Source organism: Macaca mulatta, chromosome 1 (assembly GCF_049350105.2).
Source record: "Macaca mulatta isolate MMU2019108-1 chromosome 1, T2T-MMU8v2.0, whole genome shotgun sequence".
NCBI classification, from domain to species: Eukaryota; Metazoa; Chordata; class Mammalia; order Primates; family Cercopithecidae; genus Macaca; species Macaca mulatta.
In genome coordinates, this window is record NC_133406.1 from 18,083,918 (window position 1) to 18,104,399 (window position 20,482).

Here is a 20,482-nt window from a genome sequence, read left to right on the forward strand (position 1 = left end):
CATTGCCATGTTATGTGGACATTATTTAGGCTTATTACTAGCTTTTGTGATAGCTAGGAGACATCACAAAGGTTATTTGGGATCTGAAAATGAATGATGGGCTTAGAAAAAGATAAGTATCTCTTGTAGGCAGATATTTTATAGATGACTTTAACAATTTAAATCTAAATGGAATTGGAAGGCTGATTAGCAAGTGCAGAGTGGTGAAAGTGGAAGAATTCAGTGACACCTTATTAACTTCTAGGTTTTCTTTCACTGCTTCCAGTGCTTGGAGCTGCCTTTGGAGATTTACCAAAGAAGTTAGTTATTGATTCTAGTTTGAGCTACTTTATTCTTTCCTTTAATATTTTTGTATTTTGTTTCATAGCTATTGCTTACGTCTTGATTGGCAGTGGTCTCTATGATGAAGCAATACGGCATTTTTCAACAATGCTTCAGGTAATTTTTCTTCTTATTTATGGAATTTCGAGTTTATGGTCATGCCAAAATATGGACTAATGCACAGCTGAAGTGCTGTAATACAACGTGTTTTTAAATTATACAAGAAAGCGAAAGAAATTGGTATGGACTGAGCACTTTCTTGGTGCCAGGCCTTGTGACATGCTTTCATTTAATCTTTGAAAGATTTTAAATAAAACTTCATTTTAAATGAGAAAAAGGGAATCTAATCAGGTCAAGCAATTTACTCATAGTCTCCCGACCATCAAGTTGCAGAGATGGGATTCAAATGCAAGCTTTAAAAAAACATTAGCATCAGTTCACTTTCCTCTCTACCACAGTATCTCCCATGAGATATGGACACTGGAAATTCTTGAAATTCCAACTTATTTTCACACAGGAGTTGATCTTCATGATTAACTTAATTTCTACTCATACATATGTTTCTCACCTTAAAGTATAATTATGAGACTCCTTAATGAAGTATTGGGTCTTTACTGATTGGTGGCTGTGCTAAAGTCTAGTTAAGATAAAACATGCAAGCAGTACATGTGTAAGAGTTGCAGAGAAGGCTGGTAGCTGCCCAACATCATTGGCCTTATATCTTGTATCATTATTTAACTGTATGCACTGTTGGTGCCTAACCATTTATTGATTGTTGATGTGTCTTTCCAGTAAAGTACAGTGAAGAAGACGTGGATTTTAGAGCTAGAGATGCCTTAATTCTAATCCACTGTGCTTCCTGCTACCAAGTTATTTAAACTCCTGAGTTATGGAGATAATAATAACTACCTCCAAAAAAATTCTTTTTTCGTTTAAATGAAATATCCTATTAAAGTACTTAGTACCTAGTGCCTGGCACATAGTAAATGCTTAGTAAATTTTGGCTAGTCAAAGTACTGTTCTGGTATATTCATCTGTGTTAATCATAGCAAACGCCAACAAATACCTTACAGTCTAGCAGGCAGACTTAATTTAAATGATCCACTTTGAAATGTTAGCTCTGCTTTTGTTTTCTCTTTAAAAGTAAGGTTAATTATATTGATAACATCTTCATTCTCAAACAATTGATGAGATATTTTTAGTTATTACTTTGAGGTCTTTGGATCCAAGGAGCAGTGTATTTGGGTGGTCATGTGGAACACTATTCTTCAGTGGAATTTAAAGTACAAAGGGTAGATTGTAGATAGTTTTAAAAATCACATTTCTATTAAGTATTGGCAATGTTATAAAAGGTAAGCAAACACTTTTACACAGTTAACACTTGATCCTGGTTTGAAAGGGAGGTTTTGATGCATTTATAGGAGCAAATATCAGTTAATTTAAGGCAACCAGGCTGGAGTGTAGAATCCAGCAGAAAATAGGAATTTGCAGATGTATTATTTTATTCAACTTTTTGAAAATGTTATTACCATTGTGGTTGAAGACAATATAATACTGTTAAAGAAAATATTTTAAATAATAAAAAATTTTCGAATTCTGCCACTTTAACATGTTTAAATTTTTTATTTATGCCTTTTCAAGGTATGCAGTTGTTTTATAATCTGAATGTATGTACTGTTTTGTATTACTTTTTCACTTAATTCTATGCTATAAATGTTTTTCAGTATTTTTCTACAATCTTATTTTTAATGGCTCTATAATATGCCTTTGTTTTGTCCATTTATAGTTGTAAGACATTTCTCTTGCAGTTATGTTCAGAAAGTATATTAGCATTTTTCTCTTGGTGCAAAGAAGATAATGTATTGAAATGTGATACCGCATTTTCATCAATCTGTGATACAATGGGTTGCTTTCAGCTGGGAAATCTCTCTTTGAGAATGTGTGGATTATAAGGTTAGACTGCTTTACTGGCATTTCAGACTATCGATGGGGCAGGGATGAAGGCAGTGGAAAGTTCAAATGCAGAAGAATGAACTGGGTGGTCATGTATAACATATTTTTATATAGCAGCAAGAATGCCCTTGGCTTTCCTGCTGGTGCTTTTCTCGGTGATTTCTCTTCCCTTACCCTTTACCTCAGTGCTTCCCAGCTCTTTCCACATCATGGCACATGTGGAAATAATATTTGCATGGCACATGGGTAAGCAAGAATAATTTGGAGGCATCCAGATAAAGCTTTGTGAAAATCTGTCACATTTTCTTTATATTTTATGACTGATAAGAAATAGAAAATTCGAAGATTCTACACTCCAGCTAGAGAGCAAGAACCTGTCTCTGAAAAAAAGAAAGGAAATACCAAGATTCGATGTTAAATGCTAACATTGTTTTCAAAAATTTTAATAAGAAACTTGATCCTACTTTTCTGGACAAAACTTTTCTATATTCGAGTTTATGTTTGCAAGTGATGCACACAGTCTCTGTTTGAGTTTTCTGTTGATTTCATCAAATTCTCGATAGCTAGTGTCATCAAGACACTATAAAAGTAGGTGGTAGCAAATGTCCAAAGAATAGTTCTTGCTGCTTCTCCAATTGACTGAAACTCCTTTTTTCATCATGAATCATAATTTGCATAAATCAGTCTCTTTAAATTATATATTACACATATGATTATTCTCTAAATCTAATTACTCTTTTCTTTTTTGTTTTGTTTGTTTTTTCTTTTGTTGGCAAACGTAGTGATAAAATTTCTTGCAGTATGAAATACATTTTTATCTCAATCATACTTTTTCATATCCAATATTTCAGAATAGTGATAAAGCTTTTCTTCAAGTATATACAAATGTTGCTGTACTACTTTTCATTCTTCAGGTTGTTCCTGAACTAAATATCACTTGAGAACCATTTTTCTCTGTATATGCTAATACATTTTTACCTGTTCCTTGCAGGACCTTCTAGATATGCAAAAATGCAGTATTTTTAAGCCAGTAAATGTCTTTTAACAGATCTACAAAGTGGTAGCTATTCATGCACAGATTTTTTGTTTTTTTTGAGTTCATTAACTCTTGGCAAATTTTTTTTTTTTTAACGAGACAGCTCATGAACTCCAGTATGAAGCAGCAGAGCATGGAATATGATTCTGTTTATAGAATCAGGCAACAAATGGGGACTCGGGGGCTTGGATTTTATTAGAATTGCTATTTTGATAAGCTCATTTAATATGAATTTCAAATCTACATATAAAGGGTACTTTAACTCCAGAATGACTTTTTGATATAAAGCTCTTATACCTTTCCTGTTGTCTTGGTTTCACCAGCAGGTGACAAACCTGGGAAATATTTCCATAATCCTCGGTGTTTCAAAGTGTTTATTGGAATGTGTATTCCCTGTGGTTTGATTTTCCTTTACAGAAGTGTCAAGGTTTCTAACTGAGCACAATGACAGGGTTTAATAGATGTCGGTCTGCATTGGAAACTCTTGATTTTTAAAGCTTATAAGTTAGTGTTGCCTCTATGCCAATGCCCTGAAGTCACTTCCACGTGTGTCAATGCATCAATAATAGTGTTCTTGAGTTGAAAAGTAGAACTTTTTCCTGATTTCTGTGTTGCTTTGGTCCCCATGCAGGGATGGGTATAACATAAATGCTTCAACAATTTTATGAGGCAATTTGGCCTTTGCTTCATTGTGTGATCTTGAGCTCATCTGATTTTGATCTGATTCCAGTGGAACTGAACTTGTAAAAGAACATTATTTCTTATTTTACATTAGCATACAAAATTGAAAACATTCCTCTGCACAGAATTTTTAATAACATCCTTTATGCAGATACATGTGTTCATCACTTAGGTGAAATCTAATCCTCTTTACATTGCTTATCTACTGACTGTTTCGACTTGTTTGTTTTTAGATCCAGTGACTTTCCAGTTTTAATAAAAAGCCAGCCTTATAGTGGTAAATACAGTAAATACTGTAAAATTTAAAGTCACTATATAAGTAATAAAATGAGAATAATATATTAGACTTTTTTTTTTGAGAATTGAGACATCTAAGTAGACACAACACCATTTAGGCAACTGTTATACCATGATTTTGCAGTTGCATAAAGTAAAATTGGAAGATTGAAGTATTCATTTTCATTTCACTCTTTTTAAGTTTAAGAGTATAGAAACTTTTTAAAGAAACTTTTGAAAAAGTTTCTGAAAACTTTATAAAGTATAAATATTATAAAAATATTTTGAAAAATTGCTCTTCAGAGCCTAATTTGTTTTTAGAAATAAACATTGGTTTTTATTTGGAAAAACCCAGAAATTTACTATGGCATTCCATAAAGAAAAGTTTTTGGCTTTTTAGCTAATGATAGAAAAAATAATAAATAAAGTATCAACTATTAAAAGTAATAAAATCTGTTACTTAAATTTAGGAACGCTTGATACTGGACTGTAGATATAACAGCCACAGTAAGTATATGTCCTTCTTGACTGTTAGGAAAAAATTCTAAAAAGAAAGAGTAAATTGGGCCAGGCGCGGTGGCTCAGGCCTGTAATCTCATCTCTTTGGGAGGACGAAGCGGGTGGATCATGAGGTCAGGAGATCAAGACCATCCTGGCTAACACGGTGAAACCCCGTTTCTACTAAAAATACCAAAACAAAACTAGCCAGGCGTGGTGGCGGGCGCCTGTAGTCCCAGCTACTCGGGAGGCTGAAGCGGGAGAATAGTGTGAACCCGGAAGGCAGAGCTTGCAGTGAGCCGAGATCGCGCCACTGCACTGGGCCACAGAGTAAGACTCCGTCTCAAAAATAAATAAATAAATAAATAAATAAATAAATAAATAAATAAATAAACAGAAAGAATAAATTGAATACAGAAAACCTAAATACTTTACAGATAAGCACAGTAATCAATTCAGTGCTGTAGTAATGATGAGACCATGGGGTGATTTGAGGGGAGGCCCATGCCAGGGGCTCTGTTGTGGGGCACACATCCAATCCTGCAGTCAAGATGATGATGGCTACCTTTAGGAAGCTGTCAGTGTTCGGATATTTCAGTTGTTGCAAACTTGAATGACTGGGTTTTTTTTGGTTTGTTTCTTTTTTGTTATTGTTTTAAGTTTAAAATTTTTATTGCTACAAAAATGTTCTAGCTGCAAGAGCTGGAGGCCCACCATACCTTAATCACTGTGGTATATCTGTCATAGAGCTTTGCCTTCCTGTTATCCTGGATCGGGTTCTTGTTTTCCATTGACTGCACCCCACTATTATTAGCCATGTTGTCCTGCTTGCTTCCCCTTTGGGAAGAACAGGCTTAACAGAGCTGACTTCGATCTGGTAGGTGAATCTCTTGTCTTCTGTGTTGGTTTTTGCTTGCTATTCCTAGTAGGTGGCAAGAATAGCATGGCTTTGTGTGGTATTCCTAGTGCATGGAACCTGAGATAGCTAACAGTAGGCCCTTAGTAAATAATCGTGGAATGAGTGGCTGACATCCATACAGTGTACAGTGGGATAAAGGAGAAGGAGCATATTTATTTTCTAGGGGAGTCTGCAAGGAATCCACAGGTGGTGTTTGAGCTTAGACTTAAGGGATGAAAGGAATTTCATGGGGACCAAGGCAATGGGTGAGTGTTTCAGACAGAGGGGATAGCATTTGCAAATGCACTGCATTTGGGAAAGCATCTTGTATGTAGGGAATTATTAAATAGTTCTGATTTCTGGGGTATGAAATGAAGCTGGGTGTGGTGGCTCATGCCTGTAACCCCAGCATGTTGGGAGGTTGAAGCAGGAGGATCGCTTGAGCCCGGGAGTTTGAGACCAGCCTGGGCAACAAAGTGAGACCTCCATCTCTACAAAAAAATTCTAAAATAGCCTGAGGTGAGAGCATCACCTGAGCCCAGGAGTTTGAGGCTGTAGTGAGTTAGGCTTGCACCACGGCACTCTAGCATGGGTGACAGAGTGAGACCCTGTCTTTATGAAAAAAAAAGAAAAAAAAAAAGAGGAAGGAGATGAGGCTGAACAGTAAGGCAGGAAAATGATTAATATTTTCTGCAGAGCCATTTAGATGTTACTTTTTTTTTTTTTTTTTTGTGGGTTGCTGCCCTTTAGTGGGTCCTGAAATTAATTGACAAGTTAAGATTAACACTTTTTTTTTTAAGGGAAATATGCTGGACTAGAGAATATCAGATTCCATAGTGTACAGTAAGTCCTAGGTGTAACCTAGTGAAACTGTTTTCTAATATGTGTGTGTATATATCGTGCACATGTGTATGTGTGTACTGGGTTGTAATGTAAAATGTATTTCAGTGATTTGGAGTTGAAAAAGTTTGAATGTCACAGTATTAGGTGTTGGGGAGTCACTGAATAATTTCAATTACGGAAGTGATATGATGAGACCTTAGTGTTAGATAACTCTTGGTGTGTATCTGGAGAATAGATGGGAAGAAATGAGAACAGGTAAGGTGATCACAATATCCTAGGTGAGAGAAGAAGGCTTAGAATAGGGTAGTGGCTGATGGAGTGGGCGGGTGGATGCTGATCTGTTCAGGAGGTGAGATGGCCAGGATTTAGTGAGGGGTGTGTGAGTTGAAGAGCAGGAGGATACCAGAGCACCAGCCCCGGCCATGGGTGTGCGGGGATGCCAGTTGTATTAGTAGAATAACTGCTTATTTACATATTTTTCTGTTTCACCTCTTGGTCATCTGGAGTAAAGTTTTTTCTCAGTTAGGAGAAAAGCAGCTCAGATAATATATTTTGAACCATAACAAATCTGAGCATAGGTTTGGTTCTTCCTGGAGATCGATGTTACCTTAAGCAAGCTTGTCCAACCCATGGGCCAGATGCAGCCCAGGATGGCTTTGAACGTGGCTCAACACAGCTTTGTAAAGTTTCTTAAAACATTATGAGATCTTTTTTTTTTTTTTTTTTTAACTCATTAGCTATCATTAGTGTTAAAGTATTTTATGTGTGACCTAAGACAGTTCTTCTTCCAATGTGGCCCAGGGAAGCTAAAAGATTGGACACCCCTGCTCTAGAGGATGAGCTCCCTGGGCTCACTGACTCCCACACCAGCCTGGCCAGGGTTCTGTTCAACCATTGACTGTTCTGTCTTCTGGCTTTTTTGCTACAGAAAAGCATGAAGCCAGTATTACTTTTAATTCCTCAATAGGTTCCCTTTTATCCTGCTCCCCTTTTCCCCCTGACACCTGTATCCTTTCTCCATCCAAACAACTTATTCTGCCTTCCTTTAAGCCAGGAAAAATATTTCAGCGTTTAAAGTTCTTATCTCTGGGAGGCAGGCTTATAGGGCTCCTTTACTTTCTGCTTGGTACTTTTCTTCATTTTCTGAAATTTTTACAGTGAAACATGTATTACTTAAAACATATTTTTTTCTGGTTATAAATGAGCATGTCTGTTTTAAACAATTAACAGGAATATAACAATGTATTAAGTGCAATGGGAATATATCTAGTAATCTCACTCCCCAGAGGAAATTCCTGGTAGCATTTTGGAGAGTTTCTTTCTGTACACATAATGGCTCATACAATCATGTATAAGTATGATTTATGAAATGTAAATACCATCTTTCTGTAGGTCTATAACATGTACTGTTCCCCACCCCACTTAGCAAATAGCATGGCGACCTCTATGCCAGTTACATATAAGTTATAACCTATAAATCCAGAACTTTATAGGGGCCAGGGAGGTAACATGAGCAAAGAGAGTTGGCACAGTGTGGCTGCAATGGGTAGGCCCTGTGGTGAACTGATGGACTTGTACCTCTCATCTAAAGAGACAGCCAGTGCTTAGCTCTAGTCAAGTATTTATTGCTGTGTGAGAATGCCAACATGTGGGCCTATGTTTGTTGAATCTTTTGATGTTCTAAGATAAGCTAGAAACCTAAAATTGTTTAGTTTAAATTTTGCAATTTTTCATACACCATGTAGTCCAATCTGCTGTCTGGGTTGTGGCTAGTGATATGCCGATTTACCACTGGATATAGATGCATCTCATTCTATTTGAGTAGCTTTTAAGAAAATTTAAATGAGTGTTATCTTCTCCTTTATTTTTTCCCATTTACTCATCATTGAAGTGGATGTGTTCATTTTCTACAATACTGGCAGATACCCTAGCTCAGATATGAAACTGAACAATAGATTAATCTATCAAGTTTTTGCAAAGTTTCTTTCTGGAGAATCCAGTGCTGTTCTATGAAATCCCTTAGCAGTGCAATACTTCCACCCAGGACCTTATAGCCAGAGGTGGCTGTTTATTCTTCTTTCTTAACTGTATAGCAAACCATTCAGAGAAGTAAAAATTGTAGAGGCTAAATGTAGATGAGAGGCAATTTCATTCACTCACCAACTAACCTGTATGTAAGGAAGGACTCAATGGCCGGGATCAACAGATGTTTTGTCCTTGGTCCTAATAGGTGTTTCTTCCACCTATTCTGCAATCTGGATTGCAGAATAACCAGAGAAAGCATGGGAGCAGGCTACAAAAAGAGTCTGGTTTTTTATTTCGACCCATTAGTATGAAGGGTTGTATTAATTTCCAAAAGATTTCAGCGCAGCCTCATTTCTAGTTCGTCATTGTATTGGCACTGTGGTTCTTTCCTCTTCAGGTTATTTCATGGATATATGAAAGGAAACACACTAGTTACAGGCATTACCCAATCCTTTGCTCACATCTCTTTACCCCTCTGAGCCGCCTTCTTCTCTGTAAGACATGATTGCTGATGCTGCCAGAGTTGTTGAGAGGATTGCATTTTAAATAGGATGACTCTGTGAAAGAAACCAGCATATTGCTCTGTAATGTTGGTTCCCTTCTCCTCTCTTTATTATTTCTTTCAACATGAAACTTTTATCACATTTCATTCAAATGAGCTTTAAGAATATAGACTTTTCAGGTTGGAGACTGCATATTGACTTATGAGTGGTGGTAGCATAAAGAAGTAGAGCTGTCACTTGTGGCATTAACGTGCTTTAAGCAGAAACTGATTTTTTGTTTTTTTTGTTTATGGTTTTTGACGTGTTTCTGTTTTGGTCTGACTAGGAGGAGCCTGATCTGGTTAGTGCAATTTATGGCCGAGGGATAGCCTATGGAAAGAAGGGACTACATGTGAGTATGTAATAGTTACGATTGCCATAGCGCCTACATGATCTGACACAGACCAGGGTTTTGCTAGAACTGCTACTGTTCATTGACCCTTGATGGCATGTGGAGTGGTATCTATCGTTCCAGTTCACAGATGAGAAAATGGCAGCTAGTAAGTGGTGGACTGGGGATTTCCACCCAGATCTTCTGAAGTAAACTTTGATAAACTGGATAGACTAAGAAAAGCATGAGAACCTGCTTGCATTCCTAAGAGATATTCAATGGTCCAAGTGGAGACTGGGCATCAATAGTGAACTAGGACTTAGAGTTTGAGTTCCTTTCACAATTATTAAAGGTTGATGAAAGAACAAAAGGTTTTTTTAAAGTGTGTAAAATTTATTTTTATTTGTTATATTTTATACTTTTTGCACATAGGTATAATATATTTGTAGCTGTAATCAAATTATTCCCCTTATTTCTTTGAGGAAGGCTGGAGGAGGACTATAATAATCATATTTTACACAAGCAAAGGTACTACGGTATAAAAATGAAGACTCCTGAAATTATATAGTAAATCACGAAATGGTGTAAGTTCAGTTTTCCAAATTTTTAGTCTAGGACATTATATGCAAACTTTTTCTATTGTCTTATTGTATACTAAAAATATTTGTGTGAAATTGTGCTTTGAGAGAGCAATACCACTTTTGCAACTTTTACATTAAAAATATTAAATGTTTAACATTTTTATTTTATTACAATTTATAACATATTACAATTAATATTGTACTAACCTTGTGCTGGCCCACTGGAGAAACTTTGTGTATCTGTATACTTCTGAGACATAGAGGACTGAGAATGAATTCAGAATTGGGAATGATGGAAGTGCTTAGGAAGGAAACGATATTTTACTCAGAGCATCAATAAATGACCAGGTTGAAGTTGCACTAGTAAAGTTCAGAGCTGCCTCTTCCTAATTCACATCTTTTAAAATTATACATCTTGAGATTAAATTTGCGTGTATATTTAATAAAAAGTTACACATGCATTTTTAATGTAAAAGTAACATGCAAATGTTAAAGAGAATTTACCTAAACTTCTTAAGATATAGATTTATAGGCTTATGTTTTTGATAGATACTATCTTGACCCATTTCTGTTCCCCCATTGCCACTGGTCAGCATCATTTCACGTGCTGGTATCCACATACTCATCCATTGAGATTCGTTGATTCCATGTTTAAGTAGATTAAGTTTAGATAATATCCTGCCATCTGTGGAACTTGTGATAGGTAGCCGGGTCTAACATGTTATTGTTGTGAGTAAGTAGATAGACTTGAGTGAGTTAAATAATTGTAATATCATGACTGATTTGACATGGCACATCTCTTACATAGAAGTGAAGTTCATATTTATTTTTAAACAATTATCATTACTAAATTATTAGTTTTCTCAGAAAATCTTTTCAGCCTGGTTTTGAGTAACAGTATGTCTCATACTAAGCTAATGCCTTTTCAAGGACATTAAGAATGCTGAGCTTGCTCTGTTCGAACTGAGCCGAGTAATTACCTTGGAACCAGATCGTCCAGAGGTATTTGAGCAGCGAGCAGAAGTGAGTGTGGTTTTCTTTTTCCCTCTGTCGTTATTGGAATAGTTGAATCTCAATATTTTTCCTATCATTTTATTACTTGTAAATTTTAATGCTCCCTTAAAACTCTTATGTTTTTCTATGTAGGTACTTAATGCCTTTAAGCATGGTTGAAATTACTAGAAAACTATGGACCGAGTGATATTCCTGAACTAACACAGAAGAGTAATATTTAGTATGAAAATATGTGGTTATGATGTATACTACTTCTATAGATATTCATTGAAAAACATAACATATTTACTGTATATGTGACCTACTCTAGCAAAACTTGATATGACTGTTTGTCAAACTAGAATTCACAGCGCTTGGAAGTGTTCATTCTGCTGATGTGTATGTGTGTAAGCACTTAACCTGTAATTCTTATGAGATAGACCTAGCTGCGTGGACACATAGATCAAGTGGATGATTACAGCCACATCTTAATGGAACTTGACATAGAGACAGATAACATGTGGTGAAGATGCCATGTAGGACTGGCTCAAGTAGACACAGGAGGTGCTTCTTTGAGAAGAGAAGAAGGGGAATGTTAGGAGTGTTTGCTGAGGCCATCAGAGGAAGCGAGGCTGGAGCTGATGCAATCCCATGGTGTGATGGGGACAAGATGGAGGAGAGTGTTCAGTGCAGGGAAGAGAGTCTGTACAAAGGCATTCTGTTTTATGTTTTTAAGTGAAATGTGTTTATTTTACTTTCTGAAAATAATAAGCTATCTAGGCTTGATATGTGTTACTGTATTTAGTCTGAATAAAACAACTTTTAATCATCTGATATGATCTCATGGTTGAACTAAAGAAAAAATTACTTTTTATTTTCTCTTTTGGGAGAGAAAACTAGTAAAGGAAGTGCTAAGGGTGTAAGAATTTAAAAACTGTATTTATGATATTTTTGTTCTCAAGATTATTGTGTCTTACAGTTCAGTCTCTTAAAGTGAATTTTTGTTTTGTTGGGGATTTGGCTTTTTGAATAAAATCTTTCTTAATGAATGATTTCATTTCTTACATCTTACCTATTTTGAATTGTAACCCTAAGGGTTAAGTGACTATAGTTTATCACTGCTTGAGACTTGCTGGTATTTAGTTGGTGTTTAGTGGCTAATTTGGTGACAACTTTGGTGATCATCTGCTTCTGGGAGAGGGGACTGATGCTTTTTCCCCTATATTACTCTGGTTTGTGTTAAAATCTGGTAAATCATGAATTAAATTAAGTATATTTAGGTAAGAATTATTTAACAGGTCTTTACAATTCGCATATCTAATAAAAAGCTACTGTTTATCAGAATGGAATTGGTAATTAGAAAAATACTTTTTAATTGTCTTATGTATAATAATATTCTCTTTTTCTGGCATTATTGGGCAATAATGTTACTACATACTGAATTTTCCAGCTAAATTATAACATACCATTTATATATGTCAGAAGTCATTTTATGAGAAATCTTTCACTTTCATGCTTTCTGAAATATTCTATATTTGATGAACATAAGTTAACTTTTTAAAGTTACTCATTCTTATGCATATTGATTGTTGTGCTGGGATATGATAATTCAGTTATGTACCTAGGGGTTGATAAACTCAGGAGGGATGATTTTCCTTCCAAAATACAACCCCAGCCCACTGTGCTTTTTGAATTCTCAGGCTTATATTCAATTTCTTTCCTCTTTCTGAGCTATCATGCTTACTACTGGTGATAGGCCTGCCCGAATCCTCTCTCTCGCTGATTTTAGAGTAGGAAATTATAAAATTTGGTAGAAATAACCTGTCTAATAAGGATAGAATAGGCTGGGCATAGTGGTTTATGCCTGTAATCCCAAAATTTGGGAGGCCAACACAGGAGGATTGCTCAAGGCCAAGAGTTTAAGACGAGCCTGGTCAATGTAGTGAGACCCCTACCTCTGCAAACAAATTTTAAAAAATAAGTTAGCAGGGCATGATGGCATGACCCTGTAGCCTAAACTACTCAAGAGGCTGAGGTAGGAGGATTGCATGAGTCCAGGAGTCCGAGGTTACAGTGAGCTGTGATTGTTCCACTACATTCCAGCTTGGGTGACAGAGTGAGACCCTGTCTCTAAAACAACAACAAAATAAACCCTAATTTAAGGACGTTTATTCAGGATAAAGTGCTGGGGCTTGATTGCATGAACACTGATACCCACTTTGGATTTTCTTATGTCTTTTTGGTTTACTTTTGCATTCTGAACTGTCTTCTGTATTTTCATGTTGCCTGAATACAACTGATTGCTGGCTCAAAAGAGCTTTTCCAAACAGGCTTGCAGATATTTTTCCTCCTACTCCGCAGATCATGACTCATGAGTTAAAAGTTGTTACACAAAAGGGCTTAAAGAGCATCTGGAATCTTAGAGTTGTCATTCAGCTCTTCTTACCATAGAGGACAGAGCTAAAGTCCATGGAGGACTCTAATCTGTGTCCAATAATTTGTCTATTTTAATGGTTCAAAGTTATCTTTCAGGTTAATTTTGACATCTTTGTGTATATATGCCAAATTTTGATTTAAAAGGTAAAGTCAAGAAAAAAAAATCACATTGTAAGAAAAGTAACATCTGGTACAACCCAGAATGTGAAATAGTGACAAGGCAGTTGCTGCAGTCATAGTTCATCAGCCTCCTGCTTGACTGGACAAAGATTAGTGGCACCTCAGGTGTTTGACTTTGAACACCACCACATAGTATATGGGGTCAAGGATTGCAGCCTGCTGAGAGTAATTTTGTGAGTGGAGTAGGGTGAAGTGGAATTGAAGAGTCAAAAACATTGGGATTTTAGGGTTGGTCATTGGTATTTTTCCTGATTACATGTTTGGGATTTCTAGATTCTGTCCCCTCTGGGACGAATTAATGAAGCAGTGAATGACCTCACTAAAGCTATCCAACTGCAGCCTTCAGCACGGCTGTACAGACATCGGGGAACCTTGTACTTCATATCAGAGGTGACTTGTTTTTGTCTTGAAGTATTTCTTTTTATGATGATGAAAATTTCATTTTTCCCTTGACCTCAGAAAGTGACTCTTTGATAGATTTGGGCTTTGGCTGTTTAGTAATATATCTGTGTCATAAGAGTTATAGGCTGGGCGCGGTGGCTTACACCTGTAATTCCAGCACTTTGGGAGGCCGAGGCAGGAAGATCGGGAGGTCAGGAGATCGAGACCATCCTGGCTAACATAGTGAAACCTAGACTCTATTAAAAATACAAAAAAATTAGCCGGGCGAGGTGGCAGGCGCCTGTAGTCCCAGCTACTCGGGAGGCTGAGGCAGGAGAATGGCGTAAACCCGGGAGGCGGAGCTTGCAGTGAGCAAAGATCCTGCCACTGCACTCCCGCCTGGGCGACAGAGTGAGACTCCGTCTCAAAAAAATAAATAAATAAATAAATAAAAGTAAAGAATTATGAAAGCATTTTCTGTAGCTGAAATTAAACCCGGTGGAGAACATTAAATACTAAAAACATTTTCTTGTTTGAGCTGTCAGCAATAACTAATTCTGGACTGGCATTAAAAAAAGAGAAAGATAAATTTAGTTTGTGGATTGTATGTCAATCTTTCTTGCAAATGTCATCATAGAGAAGCAGGTGTGCATGTTGTCAATGTGATTATTAAACTTAGAGGTACAATTTGAATTTCTTTGGGTTTCACAACCCAAGAAACATACCCTGAACTAGCATGGCTTTCCAGACTATAGCTTCTCTATGTAAGTGACCCAAGCCTAACAAGGTTGTCTTTTATCATCAGAGTGACATTTATGATTGCCACAATTATTTCTGTGGCTTATAGTACTTTAAATAACAATTTTCTGTGCCAAAGAAAATATATTAAAAGAGTCTCAGCATAACACCTTTTAATGTTAATCTGTGGCACAATTATTTTGGAACTATCCAGTATGATAAAATGCTAGTACCAGAAATTTCTCTAACAGATTATTACTATAATACTATTTGAGATAAATTTTTTTGTAGTTAAGACAGAGTGCTTAATTAAACCTTTGTGAGTTTTTCTCACAATTGCTTTTCTTAAAAAGCTCCCAACTATTTGAATGAGTAGCATAAGCATTTAACCAATATATAGTATCAAAAAATGTTTCCTTTGAAGCCAAAAAGGGCAGAGGATAAATTGAGATATTTTTTCTCTACCAGTCAAAAATTAGGAAATGTTCACATATCTAATAAATACTATTTTATTTTTCCCCCCACTCTCCTTTTTGTAGGACTATGCAACAGCCCATGAAGACTTTCAGCAGTCCTTAGAACTGAACAAAAACCAGCCTATAGCTATGCTATACAAAGGTTTAACTTTCTTTCACAGAGGACTTCTGAAGGTGAAAGTGTTGTGCATATGTGTACCATATGATGACTCTGCTTCTCTCTTGTGGGTGGGAGGAATTTCTTTTGCTTGATAGCTGATCTGATGTAGAAGGTAGTCTGAATCAGCATATTTATTATTTATTGAGCTTCTATTCTTTGCTGGGTTCCTGGAGGGAGATACAGAAAGAGAAAGGATCAAAGGTTAATAAGTGGGAGAAATGATACTTTACCTTTATAGAGGATACAGTTTGCAAAGCTTTTTCCACATATAATTTATCATATGGTAAACATACTCAAGAACATAATATAAACAAAGTGCTTTGAAAATGTAGATAAGAAAGATTCACTGGAACTGCAGAGTTAGAGAAAGTTCCAAAGAACAGGTGGACTTTGTCCTGGAGCTGGAAGACTGAGTAGGATTAGGGGGTGGAAGTGGGAGAAGAAAAGCCCATCAGGCAGAGAGGAAAGCGTGGGTGAAGACTTGGGGAGATGGAAATATGGGCAGTTCACAGAGTGGGAAGTAGTTGGGTGTGGTTTAAGGGAGATGAAGCTGGAAGGTCGGTGGAGGGCAGGTCCTTATCCTGGAGTACTGTGCTAAGCATTTTGACTCAAATTTGCAGGCCAGAGGAGCTATAAATTCTAGATTGCCAAAATGCATAGGTTCCAGCACTGAGACCAAATCTGTAATTTAGAAAGTCGATTCTGACAGCATGGTGGCTGAGGAGATGGGGGACAGAAGGACTGACCGGGTGACATTGTTTGGGTCTAGGTCAGTGGGCATGAAACTTGACCCAGCTCCTTGAGAGACCACAGGGACAGGTTGGGAGACCCTTCTGAGATTGACTGTATTGGTATCACTTGAGGACTGCCTGACTGCTGGGCAGAGGAGGTAGAGGGAAACAAGAAAGCTATCTGAACTGACTGAAAGTTTGGGCAGAAATGTGGCCTGTAGCCTGGCCTTTCCTCCTGCCCAGGCACTCAGTTCCATGTTCTGAGTCTGTGCGGGGAACCCACCGTGAGAAGGCTTGTGCCAGAAGCCGGGGGCCTGAAACCTGATGAGGAGCTGCCTCTCTCACCTGGGCTTCCTTAGTGCCACTCAAGGCCTGCCACATAGTAGGTGCTCTCACAAAGGACACATCCAAGCTACCTGATGGAAGACAGACGGGCCTGAGAACGAAATAGAGTCAGCCTGCACAACTGAAAAGCGATTCGTTCTGATAGGAGCCCCAGAAGGTGGTACTTAACGAGAACTTTGAAGGCTGTGAAGAAATTCAGTAGTGTGTGGCAGGGATGTGTATCCTGACAGAAAGAACAGACATTTTATTATTGAAAGTGGTTTGAGGATCTGACATACATATATTTGGGTTGTGGGGAGAGTGTTTACCTGTGAAAAGGCTGCACATTGCAAATCCTCAGTGTTAAGGACAATGCCTGTCACATAGGAGGTGCTCAATACGTATTAGTGGAATAATGAATTTCAAGGACAGAGCACTGAAGTTGGTGTTAAAAGGTCTTGGTTTGAGCTCTTGCTCCAGGCTCCATGGGCAATCAGTTTCTCCTTCCACATCTGTAAAGTGGAAACAATTCTACTTTCTGCCTCTTGGAGTGAACACGAGGATTCAATAAAATACTCCATGTGAAAAGTACTTTGTAAGCTTTAAACAGGAATCGAATATTAATTATTATAGATTATTTTATCTGTGAAAATTAAAAATTTTACAGATTCTAAAAGAAAACTCCCATTCCACTAAAAGCCAAACCAAAGGAATTTTGCAGATTCTATTTCATAAACCTCACATTCCTTTTGGAAGTATGTGGAGGATGCTCCTAATAAAGACCTCTCTCTCCGCTCAGGATTCAGACTGGCAGCCGTAGACTTTGAGAGCAATTTCTTAAAACATGCTTTGAGCAGCTGCCAGATAGACTTGTCCAGTTTATTTTGTATCTACCCTCTGTTCCTCTCATCTTCTCTGACAGTCACCTTAAATTTAAAAAATTCAGAACCTCAGTACTCTACTCAAATATCTCATGGAGGAGAAAAAGATTACAAATACAAAAAAATACCAAACTATTCATATTAAGAGGTTGAAAATATTTTTAAAAGTAAGCAAATGCAAACGATTTCACTTTTAATGTTGTTACTGTAGAGCCAGGTTTAGGAACGTGGACGGGGCTCTTTGGGGTATTTGAAAATGAGAATTTTTCAGAAAAGAGAAACTAACCACAGTTCAGCACAAGAACTGAAATTCACTTTGATTTACTTTAGATCTGCGTGATAAGAACCTAGAAACAGTGCTTTCATTTTGAGCGTTAGAAGCCCCTCAGCAAACTAGTCCTACCAAGTTACTTGGTGCTCTGTCCTTTTCACCAGGCTCATAAGCGCAGCATCAGCAAGTATAATAGATGGGAACTCTTGCTTTGCGTTTTTATAGATCTGCTGTCTGAGGAGGTTAGAGTGGTTACTTACTGTCTCCTTCATCCCAACGGCATCCCCATGAGGTATAGGAGGAGTGGAAGGTGTCCCTGTTACACAGATTGGAAAACTGAGTTCATAGTGAAATGGCTGAATTAATAAATGAACTTTGTTTAGATTTTTTTGTTTCTCTTGTTAACCTTAGAGACAAGTATTAAATGGACCAATAAGTTTGAGCTATTTTTATATCCTAAAGGTGGTCTCTCTTGGCCAACAGCAATTTAAAAATTAATTAAGTGGGTGATTGCTTATTTACTGTATGATGTCATACGTTAGAAGTATATTAGGCAATATTACAAATTTTATGACTATCCAATTCAGGGGTTATATGAGGCATTTTGGATCTTCCTAGGGAAACAACAAAAGCTTTTCTATTGAATCCCATTGTTTTATCTATGTTATAAGGATATTTCACAAACCATGTGTCCCAAGCACCATCAGCCTTCACTTTGAGAGTTTTCTGAGAGTGTTCTCTTAGTTAACAAGGAACAGCCCTAGGGTGGTGGTTGCCTGTCAACTAGTAAGAAAGATGGGGACTGAAAATGGTGGGATGGCATTTGCCAAGCAAATTAATTCAGAGCCAGTTCATGTGCTTAGAGATTGATTCATTCAAACGTAGTTTCTTTGTTCCCAACGCCTTAAAATCTTGATTCTACTATGTCCCCTCTTTGGCAGAATGAGGTAGAGAGCTGTGCAGTGATTAGACAGGAACCCTGAAACCAAAGACTCTTAAAAGCTGAAGAGAAATCAGACTTTGAAGAACTGTGGCGTCCAAGCATGCTGTAAGTGGAGTGGGCAGCCCCCTGGGCGTCTCCACCTAGCTGTCCACAAGCACTCCAGACTTAACACGCCCTGATGGGCTCGTTATTCCCTCCTGCCCCACCCCATCCCCACCTGCAGCTGCCCTTTCTCCTGTACTTCCTTACTTGGTTAATGCTCTCGCCACCCACCCGAGCTCTTCAGCTTAAAAGCTTCCTACCCTTTCTTCTCCCTCATCTCCCATACCCAGGCAGCCACCAAACTCTGTTGTAGTTTGCCTTTCAAAATGTCTCCTGAGGTTGACCCTTCTTTTCTCTCCTGAGAGACAGTTTCTTAGTTTGAGCTTTCATTATCTCTTGCTCCCACTACTGCAGCAACTCCCTCATTTGGCTCCCTGTCTCCATTCTCTTCCCTCCCTAGTCTGTCTTTGTTGCTGCTAGTAGTAATCCTCTCTAAAAAGTACATTTCCTGAGGTCATGCACCTGTGTGAAGCCCCCTAGTCCTCACTGCTTGCACAGTTTGGCCCAGGAGGCCCTTCCTTTCCTGGCCCAGCTTTCCACATTAGCCTGGTCTCCCATCTTTTCCCTCTCCCCTGTACCCAACCATGCACCCTGCACTCCTGCCTCACTAAATTTTCCACCATTTCTGAGTGATCTATGCCACTGTACAGTACTATTTCCCCTCTCCAAAATGCCCTCTTTCTTTACCAAATTCCTTTTCATTCTCCCAAGACCCAACTCAATTGTCACTTCCTCCCTGAAGCCTGTTCTGTTACCCCAGGCTCAGTTAGTGGTTTCTTTCTCTTCATTCTCAGAAACTTACTTATATCTCTATTGTAGCTCTTAATTTGTATTCCAATAACCTGGTGACACAATTGGCTTTCTAACTAGACTCCATTCTTAGAGGACAGAGATAATGACTGGCTCATCCTTGCCTCCCCTGCACCTCACACTGTCTCTGGCACATAGTAGGCGCTCAATACATGTTTACTGAATTAAGAATATAGTGGTAAACTCTTAAAAGATCAAGGTTACACTGTGGCAAGAAGCCTAACTAAAAGTGATCTTTAACATTTCTTAAATGTTAAAGTTTATCCATTCCCATCTCTCTACCCAACCGTAGATATTCAGCAGGAGTCCTTAATGAGTAGATTGTCATCCCATTGTTGCCTTTGAAGAGTTTGCACACCAGCCTCTCTTGTCCTGCTGTCTCCCTTTCAGAGAAAATCAAGGTGCAGGGAATGAATGCCTTTTTGAAAGCAATTAGAATTGTACTGCTTTTGCAAAACAATTTTGTGTGCCTTACCAAATCATTAAATATTTATTGAGTGCCTACCATGTGCAAGGTATGTGACATCTTCAGTAGTTTTCTTCTATGAATTATCTAATCATGTGTAAAATTATCTAAAGTCAAATCTTTTGCATTAAAGCTATTAGAGATCATGATGCCTTATAGCAGGTAACTTTAGTATGTCTTTTCCTTAGGAAAAATGTTAGTAAGCTATATAGTCATAATTTTTTTATTGCAGTGTATGAGTCACAGTGAAAAGTACATTTAACATTGGTTTAAGCCTAGGTTGTTTCTACTTAAATAGAATGGTTCATTTGATTAATAGTTTTCATAGATGGAGAGGGAGTTAGGCAGTAGCCAAGTATACCATGCATTTCCAAGGACAGCTTCCCAAAGCACAGCGCCTGCTTAGCAGTTCTCACTGTCTTAGCCTCAGACTTGGTATTAGGCAGATGGAAGCTCACCCCAAACACCTGCAACTTAAGGTTTTTGTTTTGTTTTGTTTTACTTTTTCTTTTTCCTTGTAGATCATGGGAATCCTTCAGATGGTGAATCTAGGAGCCTTTTTGCTTGTTTTATAAACAGTTTCACATTGGGCTTTCTTTTTTGTC

General features: G+C 37.6%; 1 protein-coding gene across 15 annotated transcripts in view; it reads left to right on the forward strand.

The window, feature by feature from the left end:
- Nucleotides 1-20,482, forward strand: part of TTC13 (tetratricopeptide repeat domain 13) — a 102,386-nt gene that overhangs the window by 25,872 nt on the left and 56,032 nt on the right. For 8 of the 15 annotated variants that reach the window (XR_013416056.1, XR_013416055.1, XR_013416057.1 and 5 more), the window contains exons 4-8: nt 368-438; nt 9,360-9,425; nt 10,916-11,008; nt 13,868-13,984; nt 15,253-15,363. Coding sequence is in view for 12 of the 15 variants with exons in the window: in XM_015126100.3 (XP_014981586.3) it covers nt 368-438; nt 9,360-9,425; nt 10,916-11,008; nt 13,868-13,984; nt 15,253-15,363 (458 nt within the window). In the remaining 3 variants the exon portion in view is untranslated. The remainder of the gene's footprint in view (nt 1-367; nt 439-9,359; nt 9,426-10,915; nt 11,009-13,867; nt 13,985-15,252; nt 15,364-20,482) is intronic. The other 7 variants (XM_077998754.1, XM_077998763.1, XM_001107001.5 and 4 more) reach the window with 2 other exon arrangements.